Here is a 23997-nt window from a genome sequence, read left to right on the forward strand (position 1 = left end):
GTCTGTAAAACAAGATACTTCGTATTACAATGTAGTTCATCTTACATATACTAGAGAGTTCTTGTATTCTCAATTTTCTCAAAATGTCACACATTTTCATACCTAAGAAGGGAACATGGTGTTGGGGAGATGTTTTTTCTCCCAGAGATCTTTATCACCCTCAAAACATCCAGTCTTATCTAATTTTGAAAGTTAAACAGGGTCCGATCTGGTTAGTACTTGGAGGGTAGGTTATCAGGAAATACCAGAAATCTTCAGGGAAGGCTTAGAAAAGGCTCTGCTTGCAACCATGGAGAACTATCGCAAGTTAGAGCTGGTAGTACTGCGCTCCATAAACTGGTGATCTGTATCACTATAAGACAGGTTCCTGTGCTTCCAAATGCAGAGGAAATGCAAACCTGTATTCAGGTGGAGATGCCAGGGTCCCTTTTTCAGAAGTGAAGATGTTCAGCAGAACACCTAAACATCTTTGTATTGGTTTTGTGAAAGTAACATGAAGCCAAACCCGATTGATTCATCCCATGACTGGATTTAAAACATATTCACCAGTATCTTAGTAATCATCCCTTTAGTGTTGGTTTTGAATTTTAAGTAAAACCATTTTAGTCTTTTTACTTCATGTGATTTTTCTCTTTATTATTTGGATCCACAACAAGAGTAAACAAATGAAATGTGGTCTTCATTTAAAGAAGCTTTTAAGGACTTCACATTTCAACAGTTCAATAAAACATACTGTTTTGCTGTGCCCGGAATAAGCTCCCCGTGGCAAATTCATTGTAAGCTTTAACATCATAAATGAGGAGTAGTTTATTGCCTTGCATTTTTTCTTTGGAATGTGTCAGGTTACTCCTGAGCTGCATTCGCCAAATACCTCTTTGCCAAGTAGACGGTTGTTTTCTTTTACACTGATTTTCCCCCCTTTATCTACTCCCTCTGCCAATATTGTGCAGATTTCTTTTGCTTCCCCTGAGAAGTCAATTATTTGAAGCCGAATATGTTTCAGCATATGGTGAAGCAAATCTAACCTGGTTGTTGTATAAACACATTTTCATTCATATTGCATTGCACAATGGTGTTTCAGTTCTGTTTTAGGAGTGCACTTTCTGTCCATTATTGCCAAGTGCTGTGAGCTGTATTTGAGAGGCAGGATCAGGCAAAGCCATCTCTGGGTATATATTGCCTAAGAAAACCCAGTGAAATTCATGGGGTTCCCATAAATCAACAGGCAATTTGAGAAAGGACGCACATACAGATAGCACAAAATATGCAGTTATTATTATCAAGCAAAGTGGGAGCAATTGACAGGATTACACATTGCTGGTCTATCACCTCAGATAGCTTTAGAATCACTGTTGCAGTTAAAGGGCATTCAGAAAAGGCACTGGATTCTTCTGATTTAAACAATCAAAAAAGGCACGGACTCTGGTGTCCCATTGTTTTCATCTTTAACCATTTGAGCAGGCTGGTGACCCTTAAATTGAGATGCTGCCCTCCTGCATTTCCATTTTTATCTCTCAAGTGTGCCATGGATTTAATGTTAAAAACCATTTTCATGGGAAAATGGGGTGAAAAGGAATCCATTTTTTTCTCCAGCCACTCTTTCCTTGTGGAATTGATTGTGCCTTGTTACTGAGCCCTATAACATTTTGAGGGAAATCGAGAAGCAGTGTTTAAAATGCTTGGGAAATGTGGTGTGGTGAGAGACAGAAATAGCCTGTGCTTTTGTGAGCCACCGTGGGTCATGGTCCAGGACAAAGGCAGCATATAAATGAAACAAAAAGAAATAATTACATGTGTACATTCTCCTTTCTGGCATAAAGATATGAAAAAACATCTCTCGTATCAGATGTGTACTTCATTTGTCAAACTATTCCTCCCAAATGATAATTGGATTCATGTGTGGAATGTGGACACCACACCTACTTGAGCCTGGCCCATTGTTTCATAGTGTGCACAAGGAATTATGTGTTTTGTGAAGGTGAGAGGTAGAGAGCAGGGGATTATAATCTGTGCCTTCAAGTGGAATAGAAATTACTTACAAACACGAATACTCAACAATGATTAACTTTGGCATTTTACAGATTACTTCCTTATTAGATCACTAAACTTAAACTTTCCCTCCCTCTCCTTCCCAATATGATAAAGTCTAAAACTGAGATTCAAGTGTGGCAATATCACTGATAGAAACTCCCCAATTAATAATTTTGCCAACAAAAGTAAACTGCTAATGTGCAATGTGATGTATCAGCAACAATCTATGGAGCAATGTTAATTAATTGTGATATTGAAAGGCATTAATAAACTGGGCCATAATCCGGACTATCCTGGATGCCCTACAGTACTGGATGTACAATAGTTGTACTTTTCTATTAATTTTAGATTTGAAATCTGGAATTGCTATGTCCACTCACAACCTGAAACATGGCTGTTGCCTTTCTGTTATGACAGTGGTTCTCAACCTATGGGTTCCCAGATGTTTTGGCCTTCAACTCCTAGAAATCCTAACAGCTGGAAAACTGGCTGGGATTTCTGCGAGTTGTAGGCCAAAAGACCTGGGGACCCACAGGTTGGGCTAATGAAAAACACCATTTACACATGCATGGTACTCTTGCAAAATGAAATAAATATGTAGTACATTTAGGAGTCCTTCAAGCATTAAAATTTATTTAGGACACAGATTTGTAACAGGAGATTTTTCCCTCTCTGTGTTTTCCCCCGTTAGCCTGTATGTATTTTGTGGTATTCCCCTCTCCATGCACAAAGTGCAGGTTCTTTGAAAAAACGTAAGATGGACTAGAAGGCAATATTAACTGCTTCCTTTCCCCTTCTCTCTAGCGAATGGCTCTGGACATAAAAAATTTTATTTCTAAAAGTGTATGTCACTTCCATTTTCATTAGGTAACTATAGGCTAGTTTTGCTGCTTGTCAGTCAGGATAATGTGTTCTCTATCTGGCATCACAGCACAGCCTCGGACTATCCTATTTTCTATTAACGCAACTGTATAATCATATCTTCACCTACCCATGACACTCCCAGAAGGAAACTATACTTACTAGATTTCAAAAATCTTAAACCAAGTTTGGCTCACTTTTTAATTTTGATAAAACATTACAAAGTAGGCTGCAGCTGTCTGGCCCAGGTAAAAAGGAATCCTTATGTCTCAAATTCACATTATATGCAGTTGCTCTCCCCCCACCCCCATATTTTCAGGTTTGACTATAACAACAAATATTAAAGCACCTGTCCTTAAATGGATTTTATGAAGAGAAAGTAACAGAATTTTTCTATGTGTACAGGTAGGTTTTGGAGAGTTGCCTTTCGACAGCACAGACAACTTCAGCAGCTGTCCTGATGTGTGTTTCCGGGTAGCAGACTACAATTTCTTGTGCCACAAGGTACGTGCTTTTCGACTTCAAAAGTGCTGTTTTTCTTGAATCTTTCAACATGAACAAAGAGGAAGATTTTTTTTTAAGACAAAAAAAGACATACACGTATCCAGCTGCTGGTTTTGAAACTAAACTTGGAAAACACGGTTCAAAGGAAATCACCCCCAGTATTTCTTATTGCAGCCCTGCCTAACAAGTGAAGTATCTGTAGCATAACCTTATGCATGTTTTCTTGGTAGTAATTTCCACTGAGATTCATGGGCTTCCTTCCCATTAGAGTTCTAGGGATAGTGCACCAAATCTTAATTCACGAGAGGTTATTGGCAGAGGTACGTTATCTGAATGGCAGCTGGGGGGGGGGGGGGGTGTCACAGCAGGACTACATTCATTAATAATCAACTTACTTAAAAAAAACCAGATTGCAGTTTTATCATGTTCAAAATGATAGAACTTACTAGATTGACAGTTTTTCTCAATGCATTAAATGATTATGTGTAGTTATTTCCCTCAGACACGTAGCAGCAGTTCTCTGATGCAGAGGAAACAGCAATTACAGATCTGCAGCCACTCACAATGGTGCTTCTGCCTTAAAATCAGAAAATCATTGCATGTCTTTGGTCTCTGGAAGCAGTGATTGAACTGGCGAACGTAGCTGTCTAAATCCAGTAACACTATACAGTAGATGTGTAGCTGAATAAAGGGGGGAACTAAGTAATGTGAAATAACGTGAGAGTCTACATTTATAATATAGGGGCTGCGGTGATGCAGCGGGTTAAACTGCTAAATTGCAAGTCTTGCTGACTGGAAGGTCAGTGGTTCAAATACACATGACGGGGTGAGCTGCTGCTGCTAGGCCCAGATTCTGCCAACATGCAAATGTGAATAGATCAATAGCTATCGCTTTGGCAGGAAGGTAACAGTGCTCCATGCAGTCATGCTGGCCACATGATCTTGGAGGTGTCTACCGACAATGGGAGCTCTTCGGCCTAGAAATTGAAATGAGTAGCCCCTCCACGAGTTGGACACAACCAGACTTAAGGTGAAGGGGAGACCTTTTCCTTTGCTATATTTACAACACTGAATATTCTTTCCTTGATGGTAGATCTGAAATGCTGTACATCATGTGGTCCCAGAGTGTTTCTGGGCTGCTTTCTTGGTTGGTTGCTCCTTTTAGCTAAGAAGATGCCAGTGTCTCAGGCTTGTTTTATTTTCTGCTTGCAGGCATTTTTCTGTGGCCGCAGTGACTATTTCAAAGCCCTCTTAGAGGATCATTTTTCTGAAAGCGAGGAGCTGCAGACGCAGCCCAGCATTCCTGTGGTGACCCTTCATGATATTTCGGAGGAGATCTTTATCAGGGTCCTCTATTACATCTACAGTGACGACACAGAGGTGAGGCTTGGCTTCTTGGTCATCTTTGATTTGTTTATACATTGCAATCCAGAGGGCAATGGCAAGGGACAGAAAGGGCTCTGTGTAGTTTTGACGTTAGTTTACATTGGCAAAGAAATACAAGGAGCACTAGAAGGAGACATTAAATTTGATCAGTGCGGCCTGACCCCTTGACAGTATCACAACCATAGGATCATGAGAATTACCTTGTGAAATTGTCTTTGCTTATTGTCTTTGCTCTTCCAACTCTATGATTCTGTGATTTACACAGCCCTATAATGCAGTTTAACTGTATTGAACTATATGTTATGAGTCTACATTAATTATCTAATGCAGTTTGAAAATGCATTGTATAGCAGTGTAGATGGAATCTGAATATGAGTTATCATTCTCCTTTAGCTCCTTATTGGTTCATTAACCGATGTCTCTAATTTTTTGCTTATTGTCATGAATCCTGAGTACCTTGTTTATCTTTCTCAGGCCTATGCTTTATTCGGAGCTAGAAGTGAATTATATTCCACACTTGTCCATAATTGTTCGTGGTGGTTCTTTCTCCTCAAAAATATTTCCTTTACATCAACATATTTTTCCTATTATCAGTCCTTGTCCTTCATGTAGTTTATTTTTCTGATGCCAATGGAACAATATCTATCTATGGAAATCAAAAAGCATTACAGTACACTGTGTGGCCCTCTTGCCGCTAGAGGGCAGTACCACCACATACTTTGCAACATACTTAGATATACCCTGCATATGTTTTGCTCTTTGTATAACATTCTACTTCCATATTGAGACCAAAGTCATGGATATAACCCCCCCCCCCCGCCAAAATATTCCTAACTGGGACTGCTCCTTGTAGTATGAGTACTGCATCTTTTACTCAGTACTTCGAACATATCTCAGCACAGCAGACATAAGGAGTTACATTGGCTTTGAAATAGCAGCAGGCACTGCTTAATAAGAACACAAAAAAGAAGTAGATGTGAAATGCCCAGTGGCATCCCTACTGTTCAAGTGCTTAGGAACACATGTCTACAGAGACACTCGCTGGAACACCTCAGCAAGCAAGAGTTCAAAAGTGGCAGGCTCAAACCCAGCACCTCAATCCGTGGGTGATACCAGATGGGAGACTCCCCCCTGGGCACACAGAGGACTGGGCGACTTGGAAGGTGCTGACTGACTGCGCTCTGGCACCACGAGATGCAGAGCCAATCTTAAGAAATGGGGCTACAAAGTTGAATCCACGACATGCGAGTGTGGGGAAGAGCAAACCACAGACCACCTGCTTCAATGCAACCTGAGCCCTGCCACATGAACGATGGAGGACCTTCTTGCGGCAACACCAGAGGCACTCCAAGTGGGCAGATACTGGTCAAAGGACATTTAATCAGCTACCAAGTTCGCAAAATTTGTGTGTGTGTGTGTGTTTTTATCTGTTTGTTTTGTTCTGTTAGAAATGTAATACAATGTTCTGGTTGCGGATGACACGATAAATAAATAAATAGCACATGAACAGCCAGGAATACTGAATTTGCGGAATGAAAAACCCATCAGCAAAGGCCATTCACAGTAATGAGGACCTTCAGAAGAAGCCTCTGGGAAAATATTGGCTTGTCAAACCTCTTGCTAATGCCCTGAAAAGCAAATATGCATCAAAACAACTCCCAACTCCCCTTGGCTACTGGAGTGACAGGAGAAGTGGGAGGTAGAATTCTTGTCTCCAAAGAAATTGTATCCATGCCGTCCATGGTAGAGAGCTCCAAAACACTGCACACTGGGAAGTAGGAGCATATTCAGAGCGGAAGAATAGCTGCCACTGTCCCTCACTGGGAGATTTTAGATACTGGCTGATTTTTGCAAAGAGCTACCTTCTCTTTTTCTATCCACCATCCTTTAGTGAAATAAAATTTATCCTGAGAAGAAACGGAAGGTCATCTTTTTCCAGTAGCAAAGTTAGCTGCTATCCAGGTCCCACTCCCAAGTTTATTGATCTGGAATGGATTGCATTTGGTGGGTACTTGCGTTGCTGGTCTGGACTGGATGGAGAGTTAGGAGAGCACACTTTGCTCTGTGGAATGAATTCTCTTTGAGGCTTTTCTGTCTCCCCTTTCCTTTGATCTGTCTTCCTGCAGGGCAAGAATGAAGCTGCCAATAAAGCCATCTGTCTTTGTTTTCCTTTAGTTCATAAGGGAGGTTTGAAAGGACTCTTGTTGCTGGTCTTTTTTTAAAGACCAAGGCAGCTTTTTTGTAGCAGGACTGAAGCCTCTTTCTTCTTGGAGAATGCCACAAGCCTTCACAGACTGAACACTTCTCCATAACTTGTAGTGGGCATCTTTGCTACCATCTTTGGGATGCAGCTACAGTGTGGTCTATTCGTTTAGGTTCGTGGTGCTTTTACATGGTGTCTGTTCCCCTTCTGTGTTCTGTTTGCAGTGCTGTTGGACTTTAAATGTTCTTTGCACACTAGACTTCTAAAACTATGTTGAAAATGTGTGGGGGTTATCTGGAAAGTAAGGTTATAAGCTTTTTTTAAAATACAAAGAATGAATATGTTTTAATAAAACTTACACGGATTGTAGCATAGGTATTACATTATTTTTCCACATAATCACCATTCAGTTCAATACATTTTGTCATCCATGGGATGAATTTTTGATGCCTATGTCATAGAAGTTTCCCTCCGCCTTTTTCAGCCAGTTCGTCACTTCAATTTTAACCTCCTCATCTTCGAAAAAGTGTTTTCCACCCAGGTGTTCCTTCAATTTAGTGAACAGGTGATAGTCACTGGGTGCAAGATCAAAGTTGTGAGAGGGGTGGCTCAAAATATCCCAACCAAATGGAACCAACAACTCTTGGGGTGCATGAGCAGTGTGCAGACGTGCATTGTCATGAAAGAGACAGACTCCTACCTTCAATATCCCACATTTGATTTGGATGGCTCTGCGAAGTTTCTTCATGGTCTCACAATATATTCTGTACCCATTTTGTCACATGCTGTCTTGACATTACATCCTCTCCATAAACTGAAACGATTTCACGATTAATCGCAGTGGCATTCATGTCTTTAGCATTTAGGTAGCGTATTACAGTGCGAACTTCACACTTGGAGGGAAATGGAATGAGGACACTCATTTCTAACCTTCACCGCAACACCAGTTGATGAGCTACTAACAACTGGCACTACTCGTTCACTTTCATTGGCTTCCCGTTACATGGCAGTGATACCAACTTCCCCCGAGAAAATTCCCCGCGAGAGCTACGTGCCTTGTAACCTTACTTTCTGGATAACCCTCCTATGTTGTTGAATAAGGCATGTCTACACCATCCTTAGATATAACTAGATTTCCTCATGAATTATCACTGAGGGAGAACAGATATTAGGGAATTCAAATTATCCATATCAATACATTGATTTCTGTTGATAACCAAGAGTATGTCATTAAATGACTGCCTTTTTGTGTATGTCAGTGAATTATCACCACAGTGTCTGCTCCAATTGATTTATTCCAGTATAAAATTCAGCATAACAAATGAATAGTTTTAGTTGATTTTTTTCCGGTTATGTGGACCAAGAACAAATCTTTGTGGGAATTGTGTTGGAGTGTGGTTGTTTTCCTTTCCAAACAGCAGCAACACTGTTCCAGAAGCATTCTCTCCTGATGTTCCGCCCACATCTATGGCAGGCATCCTCAGAGGTTGTGAGGTCTGTTGGAAACTAGGCAAGTGAGGTTTATATATCTGCTGAATGTCTAGGGTGGGAGAAAGAACTCTGTGTCTTTCCCTCATAGTGCTGAGAAAACAGCCCTTATTTATGGGGCTATTTAAAGAGGATGCTCAATGAAAGATTAAGGTTTTGAGACTTGCCATCTGGTTCTTATATATGCCCCCTCATTGGCATTTTGAGACAAACCCTGAATTATTCCCTTTATCCATTGATCTGCTTTTCCACTTGCCAAAGCAATCCTAGGGTGAGCAGTTGGATATCATTCCTAAAGCGCTGCCATGAAATATTCCCATTCACAGAAGGGAAATTGTGCCATAAATAAACCACATAGACAGCATAGACCTGACACAGACACGTATTTTGAGATGAACCAGAGAAAGAGGCAAGATGGAAGTACAGACATGTATGGAGGGAAAGAAAGAGCAGAAATGGACTCATAGGGTGTGAAGTGGAGGGAACACAGAGATGAAGTGGGCAGGGAGAACAAAAAGACACAGGGAAAAGCCACACTTCATTCCCCCCTCCACAAGCACACACTTGTTGATCATCCCCACTCATGCCATTTTTCCATCTGTCTTCGAAAATCATTTTTACAGGGTGGTTTTCCTGCTGGTTGCTTAATTTTTTGCTTGGCTGCTCACCTCAGTTTGAAAAGTACATGAAGTTGAAAGTTGTTCTTTTACCTTACTCATCTCTGCACATTTTTAAATCCCCTTTCAGCTGATAATGGAGAAAGACGGGGAGATGAGGAGGTTTGGTGGTGCCTCAGGGGCTCTCTCTTGAGTGCTCAAGATGACTTTGGGGGTTTGATATAAACTTCAGCACAAACTACCATTAGCATATTATATATTTTTAAAAATCCTAATGATTTAGGTTCCATATATTACATGTTTTTGCCGATTGTAGAAAAATATTAGTGCTACGCTGTGAAGAACTGCACTTTTGTTGATTTAGTGATAAGTTATATAAACACAGAGGAGAAAAGCCACTCCCTTGAGGGAAATTGTGAATTAATGTTCTTGCTACAGGTTTAATTCGCATGTACTTTCTGTTATTTCATGTTTGTATCTTTTTCAGATTATGCAACATAATTGCTGGTTGACATGGCTTTGGGACTCTGATGTGGGCAGTAATCCTATGACAGAGTGTTATTTAGCAACCTATAATCGAGTTATATAAACTATGCCGAGCTGTTTCATGAGAACCTGGACTTTAATTATTATTATTATTTGATACATAACAAGATTAGTGCACAGCAAACAAGATTGCTATTCTGCCTTTTGTATTTGATCACATGTGGGACACTTCCCAAGTATCTAGGACTGTGCGTTGCATTGGCGAATAATGCGTGCAGATCCCAGTAAGGTGCCCTTTTGCAGCTGACAGATAGTAATTTTGTCAGCGTCAATTGTGTTTAAGTGCAGGCCAAGGTTTTTCGGCACTGCACTCAGTGTGCCGATCACCACTGGGACCACCTTGACTGGCTTGTGCCAGAGTCTTTGCAGTTCAATCTTTAAATCCTATTATTATTATTATTATTATTATTATTATTATTATTATTATTTCTGGGGAGTTAAACAATGGGGCTTGATAAACCATCATTCTGTATTTCCCTCAAAATATGAAATGTTATATCAAATTTATTAGAAGAGAGCTTCTATAAGACAAGAATTTGAGAGCAGCAAAGAGTTATGAAAAAAATACAAACAAATATAGCTTCTGTAGAACTGAATCTTGCAGCCTCATCAAATCGTCTTTGGGTTGAATATGTGTACTAGGCTGTCATCTTTAGTCCAGTCGTAATTCTTAAAATAAATTGAGACCACCTTCTTAGTGATGTTTTTCTACACTGAAAATGCACAAAATGTCTGGTGGATGCCATGAAAGATATTTGCATGTCTGACAATTGTTTAGATCCGTGTTTCTCAAACTGTGCTCCTCCAGGTGTTTTGAACTTCAGCTCCCAGAAACCCCAGCCAGCTTACCACCTATTAGGAATTGTGGGAGCTGAAGTCCAAAGCATCTGGAGGAGCACAGTTTGAGAAACTCTGCTTTAGATAAAGTATGATCCCTGTATCCACAGAATTGATATAAAGTTTCACTTCTCCGTGATTGCACTTATCCACTCGGAGCCTCCCATACAAATAATTTTTCTTCGTACTTCTGTCGTTCACCCCATTTAAAATAATAGGATTTGTTGTTATCCCTGTGGTGTCCTGAAATGTATCCCTCACAGATACAGGCTCATACTGTGTGTATTTTTGCTGGTACAAAATACCTGGAGACCGATGTGTGTCTGCTTGGTTTAGTTTTTCTGTCTGCATTCAAGATTTGGAACGAGCTATACCTCTCCAGGTTATTTATTTATATTAAGCTCACAAGTATACTATAAGTAATGGATGAAGCAGTGGAAATGTTATAGTGAGTTGTACTTTTGCTTCTAGGCAAAACGTTGGGTGTGATCAGTGTGCTTCTCTTTTGACTGAGGTGCCTTCCCCCGACAGCTGTCTCCTGAGAACGCCTACGAGGTGCTCTGTGTCGCAGACATGTATCTCTTGCCTGGACTCAAACGTCTTTGCGGGAGAACTTTGGCACAAGTTCTTGACGAGGACAGTGTTGTCAGCATCTGGAAGATTGCAAAGCTGTTCCAACTGACCCGGCTGGAGGATCAGTGCACAGAGTATATGGCAAAGATCATTGAAAAGGTAACATGAGGAAGGTTTGCCCAACTATGGGATATGTAAGTCATCTAGAAGACAACTGACGAGGTACTGAAACAACTTATGAACCAGTACTACCAGCTTGTTGGTTAAATCTGGAGGCTTCCACACACACTATCCCATTTTGCAGAATAGCAATGAATGCTGTAGGGTGAGATGAAGAGAGAAAATGTTGAGGAGTGAGAAGCTCTCCCATAAGCTTTGAGTCTTGGCCTGTATAATTATCACATGGAGTTAGCTTTGGAGCCAGCAATGGGATCTATGGGTCAGAGACCTTTCTATGCAGTGGGCTTTTGCTTGTTTGCTTAAATACAGAGCTGTTTTATGTAATTTTGGGGTCTTGGCCACATAAAAAATACATTGTTTTGATGCGAGATTCTCAATATTTATTTATTTATTTACTTTATTTGTATACTGCTCCTCTCAGTCCTTAGGCGACTCAGAGCGGTTAACAGCAACAGTTTCAGTATACAAAGTACAAGGTTATTGGGTATTTAAAAGCAATCACATAATAAGTTAATTAACAGTAAACATCAATACAACAATATATCAATACATCAATATAACAAATCCATCAGATCTCATAACTAGAATCAGAATCCAGTCTCGTTATCCTTTATCGTTATCCATGTTCTGCTAAACAATCAATTGCACTGCTATTCAAATGCCTGTTCAAACAGCCAGGTCTTCACTTTCCTCCGGAATGTCAGTAAGGAGGGGGCCATTTGAAATGTGGACCAAGATACAAGTCTCTCACCTTCTCATACAATTTACAGTAAAATAATATGTGTGGTATATTCTCAATTTTAGGTGCTCCGCAGATACAAATCCATTCATTATAAGGAATGCTGTTACAAACTATATGTTATATTCACTTTTTGTTTTAAGGACCGGCTTAAGCCACTACCTTGTGGGAGCAGAGAGGTTGGAAGTCATTTTTGCAGGAATATGAATTGCTCCATATCAAAATCCTAATATTGGCCCTCAAACCTTTTGACATATGCATGAGTTTGATTTAAATGCATCCAAGCACAATCATAGAATCATAAGAGTTGGAAGAGACCTCATGAGCCGTCCAGTCCAGTTCCCTGCCAAGAAGCAGAAAAATCGCATTCAAAGCACTACCCAACAATCAGTCTGCTGCCTTATCTCTGATTTGCTTTATGCTTTCTTCCCAATGGATCTTTAGAGCTAGTTATAGTGGCCCTAATTAAATTGGAGCAGAAATGAATTCCAAATTATGCAATAAATGGTCAGTAGTGCCATTTGTAGCATTTTTCCCTGGAGCAAAGCGGACTCCCTGCTTTTCTGTTTTGTTTCACACTTGACCAGTTATAGTATGGACAGATCCATGTGACAGGAACAATGTTGCTTCTACTCAGTTTTGGAGCCAAATTAATTCACTGATTTTTTTTAAATAAATGACTCTAATTAGCACTCCTACATGAGCTGCAATATTCGTTCCTTAACAGCCTTCAGGAGAAGTGTGAAAATCTTTCCTCCTTGAGAAAACACACAGAAGAAAATAATTTTCTAACAGTTTCTCTTACTCAAAAAGCTCCTCTCTGCTCTTCCAGCTCAAAAGAAGCAAGCACTGCTTTCCTTGGCTTGCCGTGGGCCCAGAACTGGTTCTTGGAGTGGTCCCTCTGCTCTAAATAAAAATGGGGCCTCTTGAACTTCAGTACTGTTAAGCAGCCTGGGAGTTCTTCTTTTGCTACATCCTAGGCTGCATCTACACTGAAGAATTAATGCAGTTTCATACTACCTTATCTGTAATGGCTTCCTGCTGTGGAATCCTAGGATTTGTAGTTTAGTGAAGCACCAGCACTCTTCAAAAAGGAAGGTTAAAAATCTTTTAAAACTGCAAACTACCTGATTCCATAACATTGAGCCATGGCAATTAAAGTGTGTCATACTTCACTTTATGACAAGTTGACCTGATATAAGTGGTAACTAGCAGTGACTTTTCCTTAATTAAATTAATACTGGATCTCAAAAACATGAGAGAGAAGTATGTTTGTTTTGATCTTGTGACCAAAACAAAGACAAAAGATGATAAAGATCTGGTTCTTTATCTCAGGGATATGGAACAAATGCTTTTTTAAGTAAGTGGAGGAAAATGATACTGAGCATTAAAATGTTTGGTGAGTGGGATTATTATCCACAAAGAAAGAGATGTTTGTGATGAAGTAGACGTCATGCCCCCCAATTTGTTCTGATCAGTGGTCAAAATCCCTTATTTTAGAAGGATGCGCCTTTCCTTCTGGAATTTGAATATACAGTAGAACTTCAACTTAAGAACATCCCAACTTAAGAGTTCTTTGAGTTATGAGCTGTCACTCAACCCAGGGTTCACTTTGACATATCAGCAGCATTTTAGTTAAGAACTAGTGCTGGAGGGAGTGCTAGTGTGAGTACAGAGGGAGTACAAGGCATTAGGCTTCAAGGGGTCATCCTCTGTGCCTTGTGCTCTTTTCTGCTTTGGGAAATTGCGGTCTGTTGTGCTCTTTTCCACTTTGAGGAAGTTTGGGTTGGTTCATTTTGTGTGGTTTTTATTCCTGGTATATTTGGCTTCATGGTGTGAGAGAGAGAGAGAGCAAAGAAGGGCGGGAGGCTCAAATGAGTAAAGTATGAAGATGATGCTTCTGCCTCTTCACTTTGTACTTCCTTGCCACCATTTTGTGCTTCTGCCATTTTAAAGCTGATCTTTCTTTTTTATTTTTATTTTGTCGTGTCAGAGCAACCAGTCCATTATATTACATTTCTAACAGAACAAAGCAAACAAACAGAAAAATACACAACTTGTGAGTTTGGTAGTTGGTTAAATGTCCTTTGACCAGTATCTGGCCACTTGGAGTGCTTCCGGTGTTGCTGCAAGAAGGTCCTCCATTGTGCATGTTTTCTTTTTTATTGTTCAATATGAATGTGCAATTATACATTATTTGTTATCTATTCTTTCTTATTTAGAAACATGTAGCAAAAATGGGTGGGGGGCTGGAATGGATTAATAGCATTTAAATGTACTCAGTGGAAAACATTCGCTGTGAGATATGTGTGATTTGAGTTAGGTGCCCAGTTACAGAACAAATCAAACTCTTAACTCAAAGTATCACTGTACTTTGATTATGCACATTTCAGATGATGGAGAATTCTGCATTCTCGATCAGGATTCTTCCTTTGCAGGAAGGAAAAAAATATAAGTCAAAACCCTGTGCTAGGTGTTTTCTGAAGTTTGTCTGGTTTCTTTTTCCCTATTTCTCTTACCTTCCCAGCTAGTGGAGCTTGAGGAGTTTGCAGTGGCAGTAAAGGAGAATGCGGAGGCAGTGGAGGAGAGACAGGAGACGGACTCCATCCCTCTTGTAGATGACATCCGCTTCCACATTACCAGCAATGTGCAAACGTACAGTGCCATTGAAGAAGCTAATCAAAAACTAGAGGCTCTGGATAATCTGCTGGCCAGCATCGGACTTGAATGTTAACCTGGGACAATCTCCTGTGTGACTTCATGGCAGATCAGCCCAGAGCTCAGTTAACAGTGCGATTGTCATTTTCTCTCTCTCTCCTTGCCCTTTGAATTTTGTTGTCCCGTCTTATTTTAATGCAAGAAATCACTTTCTGAGTTTTTAAATATCTATGATAGCCTTTATTTCTCCTAAGAATCATCGAACACAGCTCAGGTTTAAAATCTTTGCTGTCAATACACGATACTGTTAGCATTATTTTCAAACCCGATTTAAGTAATGTATTCTTTGAAACATGTGGTATTATAGGCTGGTGATGCTAATTGGTGCAATATGTAATGCATTGGCACAGGAGCTTTCAGCAAGGAGACTAAAGCAACATAAATGCAAGGCAGTGGCTGGTTCAGAATAAATCAGATTGCTTTCCGTGGTCCATATTATAAAGGGTAAGTATGGTGACAGACTCTTTTACCGAGCTACAAGGATGTGGTGACTAGATTTCCCTTCTGCTCGTCTTTCCAAAATAAATGACTGCTGTGTTTCTTTATTCCGGAAACTTGTCTTCCAGATTTGCACAACTGGGACAGAGCAGAAGCTCAGCCATTCAGATGCCTTATTCCTCAGAAGCTCACATTCACTCACATTTTTGTCTTTTTGTTCCACACTTTTGGCTTTACCAGTGCTTTGCCAGGTTGCATGGGTCAACCTTAATCTGCGATGCAAAATGCTTGGCCACTTACTCCTTTGTTGTTGCTCTTTAAACATGGAAGTTTAGGACCATTCCAGGTACTGAAGTGACATTTAATGGGCTTCCTTGTATCTGAATTCTTAGTTGTAATAGTACAGAGAATCCTCAGGTACCAATATGGAGTATGTGTGTATATGACATGGGATCTTTTCCTTTGGAGCAGAAGCCAAAACCCGTCCTTTTGAAGATGCTATTATCCCGTGAAGTTGGGAAGAGTTGTCATACTGCCTACTCCATGTTTTACTACCTGCTGTCAAAACATTTTGCACCACATTTTAATATATCCATATTCTAAGATGGCATGATCTGTATACTATAAAATTTGGAGTTCATTAACCCGATCACACAATTTTGGCCCGTGCCCTTTAGAGTATAGATCAGTGATTCTCAACCTGTGGGTAACTAGACGTTTTGGCATTCAACTCCCAGAAATCCTAACAGCTGGCAAACACTGGGATTTCTGGGAGTTGCAGGCCAAAACACTTGGGGACTCACAGGTTGAGAACCACTGGTATAGATATTTGACAGCATGGTGCTAGTGGGCATGCACTAATACACAAGTGTGCACATACAGTGCTAATCTGTATGTGCATAGTTGTCACTATATCAAGCTGATTGTTGCCAAGAGTAGTAAGAGAACTGCAGTGGGAGGAGATGTATTGCCCCCTCTTCTCTGTGAGTGGCACTATGGGCTAATTAAAATATACCTGCAAACTACTAGGGGAATGGCATAGAAATATCCTCAATGGGCACGAGTTACGAACTTTTCGGATTGGTCTCTGGTAACCTGCGTTAACATGATGGACATAAAATATACTACATAACTGGTTGAAGATTGGGGAATAATATTGTCAAAGGCTTTCATGGCCAAAATCTCTGGGTTGTTGTAGGTTTTTCAGGCTGCGTGGCCATGTTCTAGAAGCATTCTCTCCTGAATTTCATCTGCATCTATGGTAGGCATCCTCAGAGGTTGTGAGGTCCTCACAACCTCTGAGGATGCCTGCCATAGATGCAGGTGAAACATCAGGAGAGAATGCTTCTAGAACATGGTCATACATCTCGAAAAATCTACAACAACCTGGTTGGGGAATTGTTGATGTGTGAACTAGGGTGGTAGTTGCCAGAGCTAAAATAATGCCTCCCAAAAGCTCACTAACACCTTGAGTGTGGTGTGCCCTGCCTCTCCACTGCCCACACTGAAATAACATTGAGGGCTGCATGTAACAGCAGTTTGGTCTGCACAATGCCCATTCCCGTTGACTTGTCTTTCTCCATTAAATACCAGATGTGTTAAGAAAGATCCCTTAAGGCTGCCAGGAATTAGTGATGTTTTAATGCAGGAAATTTTCTTGAGTCATCCTAGAAAGTATTTTGGCATTTCCTGCCTTGGTGGGATAAGGAAGGGAGAGAGAAAGTGATGTGAAAACAGAGAAACATAAGAAAAGTATGTGTGGTACAGCATGGAAACTATTAACACTAGCCAAGATCATGCAGGAGACTTGTACTGCATTGCCTCTCTAGAATTATGCATTAAAATTAATACATTTGACAGGGATATAAATGAATGGAATATGATTGCTTCTCAAGTAATACAGCTATTAAGAGTTACATTAACTTCGGTAGAAATATTGACCTGGCATATGTGATACTGATTCTCATTAACTTCAACTTTCCATATGCTAATAAGTATTCACATCCTCAGCTAAGGGTAGGTTTCGCCGTTTTCCATGCCGTGACAGTGACAAGAGCCCTCTGTTCTGTTCTTTCCCATTTCCCTGTCTTGTCTTTTGAATTTAGTTAGCATTGAGCAAACACAAAAATGGAGCTTGTACTCATCAGAAGGTATCTGCCAGGCTAGGCATACATCTTTGTTAAGTGCTTTGTGGAAAAGTTGAAGCAAAATGGAAGGAGGTATGTGTATGTTTCAGGTTTCCCAGATCAGGCATTCATACCACCAGAGAGGCATAGTACACGAACACACTGATTTGATCTAGATATCTCCAAAAGACTGAATATTGTCTACATGGCATTGCGTCTGTTTGGGGTCTCCCAGAGATGCTGAGGCACTATGTCTTGTTTCACCTCTGCTCTGGAACATATCAAAGGATCCTTTAGCAGTGTTGATTCTCTAAATGTGTCTCCTTCAGGCCTCAACTCATAAAATATATGCAACATATAACCTATTCTGGAGTGACAAAGTGAAATGCATTTTCTCGATGAATGATGGAGAATTTTGGGGATGGCTTTATGCTAAGGAAGGCAAAACTTTTTAAAGAAACAGTGCAAATCCAAAACCCTTAGAGCTGTGGTTCTCAACCTGTGGGTCCCCAGGTGATTTGGCCTTCAACTTCCAGAAATCCTAACAGGTGGTAAACTGGTTGGGATTTCTGGGAGTTGTAGGCCAAAACATCTGGGGACCCACGGTTGAGAACCATTGACTTAGAGAAAGCTCAAATGTCGGAAACTAATGACCTAGCAAGTGCACTATCTTAGGCATTTCACTAAAGATCCTTTGAAAACAAAGTTTGATGCTACAATGAGATGTGGTTTTCTGTGGTGGAATGCATCATCTTTCACCAGTGGTTACACTGGTGAAAGCTGGTTGGAGATACAGCCATCACCATCTGGAGAACACCGGTTACTCACCCCTGGTCAAAAGCATGCATAATTTATTCTATTATGAATGGGTTTTCCCATTTTTCTTGAGATTTGGTTCTGTTCCTCAAGTCTTCCTTTTAGCCATCTGAAACATTTTTCATGATAACTGTTGAATTCAAGCCAATGATATACGTAGTTTGTATAACTCTGCCACTGAATTGCGAGAGCAAAAAATAAACACAAGGACACGAAGGGATCAGCACAGCCGAAGTGAAACAAATAGAGGTAATTGAGGATAAACGCAGTATTGGGACCCTTTCAGTGAAAGGACAAGGAAATCAAAAGTCAGGCTGGTCTTTTCCAGCAACACAGCTTTGTTCAGAGTACTGTATAAATTCAGAATGGCTTACCGGCATGATTGCATTTAGTAGTTCTGCCTCCTCAGTTCAAGATCCTCAGTGAATTGTCTGAGCATCCCAACTGTCTGAGATATGATTTAGTTTATTGCCTTTTGTAAATCAGGGCTTGCGGGAAATGAAGTGGGCAAATACCACAAGCTGTGCAACCTTTAGTCAAAAATTACGTACTTTGAATGCAAAGAAAAAAGGGGAGATTATGGGTTCCTTATATTTATTGAACATGTTCTTGCCTTTTAGTGCAACTGCATTGTAAACCAATTTAAAAGATTTTTCTTCTGATTATTTATGGTCCCTCTTGTTTACATTGGCTTCACCTGACAGTTTGTTAAAGAGAATGTGCAAAGCTTTTCAGAATGGCAATATAATAATATATTTAATAGCTTAATATATAAGCATGTGTGAGACAATAAAGAGTCTATTTAATTAGATCTGCCTTTTCATGCCTCATTTATTCTTCGATTAACAAGTGCTGAGGGTCAAGTTTCAGGTTTACTCGTGTGGGAAAGGCTTTTGCTCTGTGACTTACCGTGCTTTAATGAACTCACGTCTGAAGAAACGCCCTGCTCATTGGGAGGTTCTCTATGTGAGCAAGAAACCTGAACAATTCAGGGATCTTGCTGACATGGAGAAGCGTCTATGTGGACAGAAACATCTCATCTTCAGATATTCACTTTGCATGTAAGGAAATCAGTGACAGAGGAGGACAAAGCTGAGAGCTCCCATGAAAAGTCCCCTAGACCTGGGCTTCTTAAACTGTGGGTCCTGACCCCTTAGTCTATGTTGGGATCATGAAAAAATCGACAACAGATTTCTGAATGCCACCCATTTACACAAATCAGATAGCAACAATAGGCAGTGTTTACAGTAGACTCTGGAGAACATGCTTAGCTATGCTTGACAAACATGAAAGTCAGTGTGTGTAGCAAGCCCTGCAAATGCCATGTATAGATATGTGAGGGGAAGTCACAAGGAGGAGGGAGCAAGCTTGTTTTCTGCTGCCCTGGAGACTAGGACACAGAACAATGGCTTCAAACTACAGGAAAGGAGATTCCACTTGAACATGAGGAAGAACTTCCTAACTGAGAGCCGTTCAGCAGTGGAACTCTGCTCTGAAGTGTTTGGAGGCTTTTAAAGAAAGGCTGAATGGTCATCTGTTGGGGGGTGCTTTGGATGCAATTTTCCTGCTTCTTGGCGGAAAGGGGGTTGGACTGGATGGCGCACGAGGTCTCGTCCAACTCATTAATTCTATGATTCTATGCTCGTTTATTATCAGCAAATGACCAGCTACTGGTCAAAGGACATTTAGTATAATGCTAAGTTTTTGAACTTTGTTTGTGTTTTATATACATTATGCTTGTGCCCTTGGTTCGCTTCTGACACAAAAGATAAAGCAAATGTTTGGTTTTTAAACCTATTTTATGTATCGAGTGGAAAGAGGTCATGAATGAAAATAGTTCAAGAAGCCCTGTTTTAGAAAGCATGATAATGTTGCCTCCCCTTCCCCGTCTTTTCTGTCTTCTTGACTAGTTACCTTTCTTATATGTACACATATGCACACTCTCACTGGCATTTATTCATGACTTTATCACAAAGCAAAAGTGAGCCTAATACAAGTGGTCAAATATTATTACTGGAAAGTGATTGATGGATTAGAGGTATTTTTTTCTTTACCAGTTGTATATTTTGATACCCATACTATTTGTTTTGGCTGCATCCCAAAACACAAGGGTTTCATCAAAATGTTACATTCACATCATTATGAGTTTGGCTGGTCTATGACTGCAATTTGCCCATGGTAGCTCCCTCCTCATTGCTTTAAATAGTATTTTAATTTGATGTGAACTGCCTAACAGGTCATCTTTGGGCTGAAAGGTGGAATAAACACCCTGTGTTTCTTCAGTTCTAGTGCACACTTTCCTCCCATATAATTAGATCTAAAATGAGGTGCATATTAGAATTGCAGGAACTTTTTATGTATTCAAATAAAGCTTTTTCGGTGTTGGTGGTACTGGAATTAGTGTGTATCTTACAATCAATAGCATCTTAGCATCAGAGAAATAAAGTATAGTGCATAAAAACTTCACCCAGAAGATGAGTGATATAAAACTATTTTTTTCACAACTCTTGAAAATTTGCATGGTATGGCTTTTAATTCTGACTATTTGTATGTATCCTAGGATCTGATGAGATAAATCAATGGTTAACCTTCTCAAAAGAAAGTGAAGAAGATCATGATTGTTCTCACTACACATTTTCAGTGTATATGGCCTTATAAACAAAAACTTTTCTTCTTGTCTTTGCCTTTCTACAAAAGCATTATAAAATAGAGAAAGAGTGAACTGTTTCACTTCACAACCTCTGAGGATGCCTGCCACAGATGCAGGCAAAACGTCAGGAGAGGATGCCTCTGGAACATGGCCATATAGCTTGGAAAACTCACAACTACGCACTGTTTCATTTCAATCTTCTCAGGCTGGCCAAGATTGTAAAAATGGATATGTGAGCAAGGGGGAAAGCACAACGGATTCCATCTGTGCTCAAGTTACTTAGCAAATAGGTGGAGGCCTTCCATTCCCGTGGCTTTCACTCCAGGGCTTCATAGGAACAGCATTAAACCAACATGAATAATTGAGGAAACTAGAGAAGCTTGCTGTAAAAAAAAAAACAGCTTCAAGATTCACAGCATTGTCTGCAATGCTGTATTTTTTCCATTACTGTTGAAGGACTTTCATATCTAACTTCATGGGTTGCATGAAGGGGAAGTGTGAAAATAAATGGTCACAGGAGGATTAAAAAGAAATGTTTGAGGAAAGGAACTTCGGTACATAACAAGCCAGCCAGATATGTTTTCTTTCATTGTCTGTGGCATGAGTGGAGGATTTTAGAAGAGGGAAATAACCCCAGAAATACAGTTCTGAACTCCGACTTCAGAAACAAGAACAGCTAAGGTGGGATCAGTCAAGTATTTCAAGAAATATATAAAAATGGGGCTGGGGAATTTTGATCCTCCAGATGCTTTAGACTACATTTCCTGTAATTCTTTACCATTGGCTAAGATGGCTAGGGATTGTAGGATTTTAAAATCCAAAACAACAGATGAGCCAAAGTTTCCCCTTCAGATACAAAAGAACGTTTGGAGGAGAAATAAACAATCCAGGAGTGTCTGCTAGCATACTTAATAAGGTCCAAGTGTTCTCTTAACAGGATCATTGGCAGGCAGCCCTTTTCCACTTCAGATACGGCCTTCCAAGTGGGATGTTTCCTTGTCCAGCAAGCACTCTTAGAGAAAGTCCCAGGCCAACAATGTTTAGATTCCTGTTTCTACCAGGATGCCTTTTTAGTGGAAACAAGAGATGCTCGTTCCTATCTGGAGCAAACACTTATTCATGTTGCTTAGTTGAATAAAATATGAGCAGAACTAAGGAGAAAATGATTTACTGTATTATACTGTTCCATATATTTCTAGTTGCAAAGATTACTGCAGATGCAGACTGCAGCCAGGAAATCAGAAGATGTTTACTTCTTGGGAGGAGAGCAATGACCAATCTCAATAAAATAGTGAAGAGTAGAGACATCACACCAGCAATCAAGATCCACATAGTTAAAACAGTGGTATTCCCTGTAGTAACCCATGGATGCGAGAGCTGGACCATAGGGAAGGCCGAGTGAAGGAAGATAAATGCTTTTGAACGGTGGTGTTGGAGGAAAATTCTGAGAGTGCCTTGGACCGCGAGAAGATCCAACCAGCCCATACTTCAGGAAATAAAGCCCGACTGCTCACTGGAGGGAAGGATAGTAGAGGCCAAAATGAAGTACTTTGGTCACATCATGAAAAGACAGGAAAGCTTAGAGAAGACAATGATGCTGGGGAAAATGGAAGGAAAAAGGAAGAGGGGCTGACCAAGGGCAAGATGGATGATGGTATCCTTGAAGTGACTGGCTTTACCTTGAAGGAGCTGGGGGTGGCGATGGCCAACTGGCGTGGGCCCTGGTTCATCAGGTCACGAAGAGTTGGAAGCGACTGAACGAATAAACAACAACAACAACAAACTGTGCCATATAAAGTTTATCTGAGCAAGGGGAAAAAAGTATGTATGTGATATGTCTTTCCATTCTACCTATATATTTGTAGCTTGATCTCTGATGAGGTAAGTCATCTTGGCGTCCAATAAGCTACTTTGGCTCTGCGTTGCTGTATCCACCAAATGTTAGCAGAAGTATAGGTGAAAGGTGAAATGAGCTTGCCAAGTCAGAATTCGAGGCCTATGATGTCCAATTCCCTGCATTGGCTCAGTGCAACTCCTAATTAGAGTTAATAGTAAACAAGGTAGGATGAAAAAAAAAGATAAGGTAAGTAAGGTAACAATTGTACCTTATGTTTGCACGTTTTATTCTAAATTTAAGTACAGTTTGGTAACAACTCACCCCAAGAAGTTGTGTGCTGAAGAAGAATCACACACACACACGCCTCCTGGAATGCCATCTGGAGATCACAGGGAAATAAAGGCAACATTGCCACCCTGGTCTAAATTAAGATATAACACCTTTGGAAGACAGCATAAGCCAGGTGCTCCAACGAAAATAAGTGATTATTTTCACTTAACTTTTATAACATCCATGCAAATCTACAGCCACAAAAATGCTTGTTTGTTACTTTTCAGCATTGGCCCTGTTCTTTGTTTCAGAGTCACTGGATTTTCAACACCCCAGTACAACTTCTGAGGTCATGTTCCAGAAGCATTATTTCCTGGTGTTCTTCCCACATCTGTGGCAAGCATCCTCAGAGGTTGTGAGGTCTCTTGGAAACTAGGCAAGTGAGGTTTATATATCTGTGGTTTATATATCTTTTCCTCCAGTAGAATTGCTGTAGCCTTGGGAGTAAGAGTTTCTCCACTTGCAAAGTCTGCACTTTGTGTGTGTTGCCTTCTCTGCCTCTTGATATCCAATGTTCTTTATTCTGAGCTTACTTTTGAGCTGCAGGCTTCACTTTGCAGAGGCATCATTATTGCAACAAGAAGCTCACCTACTTTGAAGATAAAAAGAATGGGTGTTTGATGGCTGCATCATCACCTTTTCCTAACCCAGAAATAGTAATCAAAACAAAGTATAAACTTTCAGGGTTTTTTTTTTATTTTTGCATCGCAGAGATGATCTCCCAAGTGACACAAGCATCTGTTTATCATAGCATGTGCCTTTGATAATCTGTATATCTTCCATGCTGTTTTTTGTTTTCTGCTTGGCTATTGAAAGCTAAACACAGGCTTAATTTGCAAGTCTGATTGTCCAGGCAGGAGGACAATTTCTAAAGAGAATATACACATATACACAGGTCAATAGTAGAGAATATACACATATAATTTAGGGTTGTGCGCAGATTTCATTTCCTCTGTTTCCTCCATTTCTTTTGGTACCTTCGGTACTTTGGGAGCTTGTAATAGTAAGGGCCCTTCCGGTATGAAAACCCACCCAACACGAAAGCAAGCGGGAGCCCATCTCTGCTCCTCCTCTCCTATTTGGCATCACAATAAAAATGCCTATTCAGCAGCGTGCC

The 23997-nt window shown here is 40.3% G+C and overlaps 1 protein-coding gene across 1 annotated transcript in view; it reads left to right on the forward strand.

Annotated features, from left to right (window-relative positions):
- Positions 1-18874, forward strand: part of ABTB1 (ankyrin repeat and BTB domain containing 1) — a 41974-nt gene extending 23100 nt beyond the window's left edge. The window contains exons 9-12 of the mRNA XM_060766190.2: positions 3298-3396; positions 4609-4776; positions 11005-11205; positions 14493-18874. Coding sequence (XP_060622173.2) covers positions 3298-3396; positions 4609-4776; positions 11005-11205; positions 14493-14699 — 675 coding nt within the window. The 3' untranslated portion in view covers positions 14700-18874. The remainder of the gene's footprint in view (positions 1-3297; positions 3397-4608; positions 4777-11004; positions 11206-14492) is intronic.
- The last annotated feature ends 5123 nt before the right edge of the window (positions 18875-23997 follow it).

Source organism: Anolis sagrei, chromosome 2 (genome assembly GCF_037176765.1).
Source record: "Anolis sagrei isolate rAnoSag1 chromosome 2, rAnoSag1.mat, whole genome shotgun sequence".
Lineage (NCBI taxonomy): Eukaryota > Metazoa > Chordata > Lepidosauria > Squamata > Dactyloidae > Anolis > Anolis sagrei.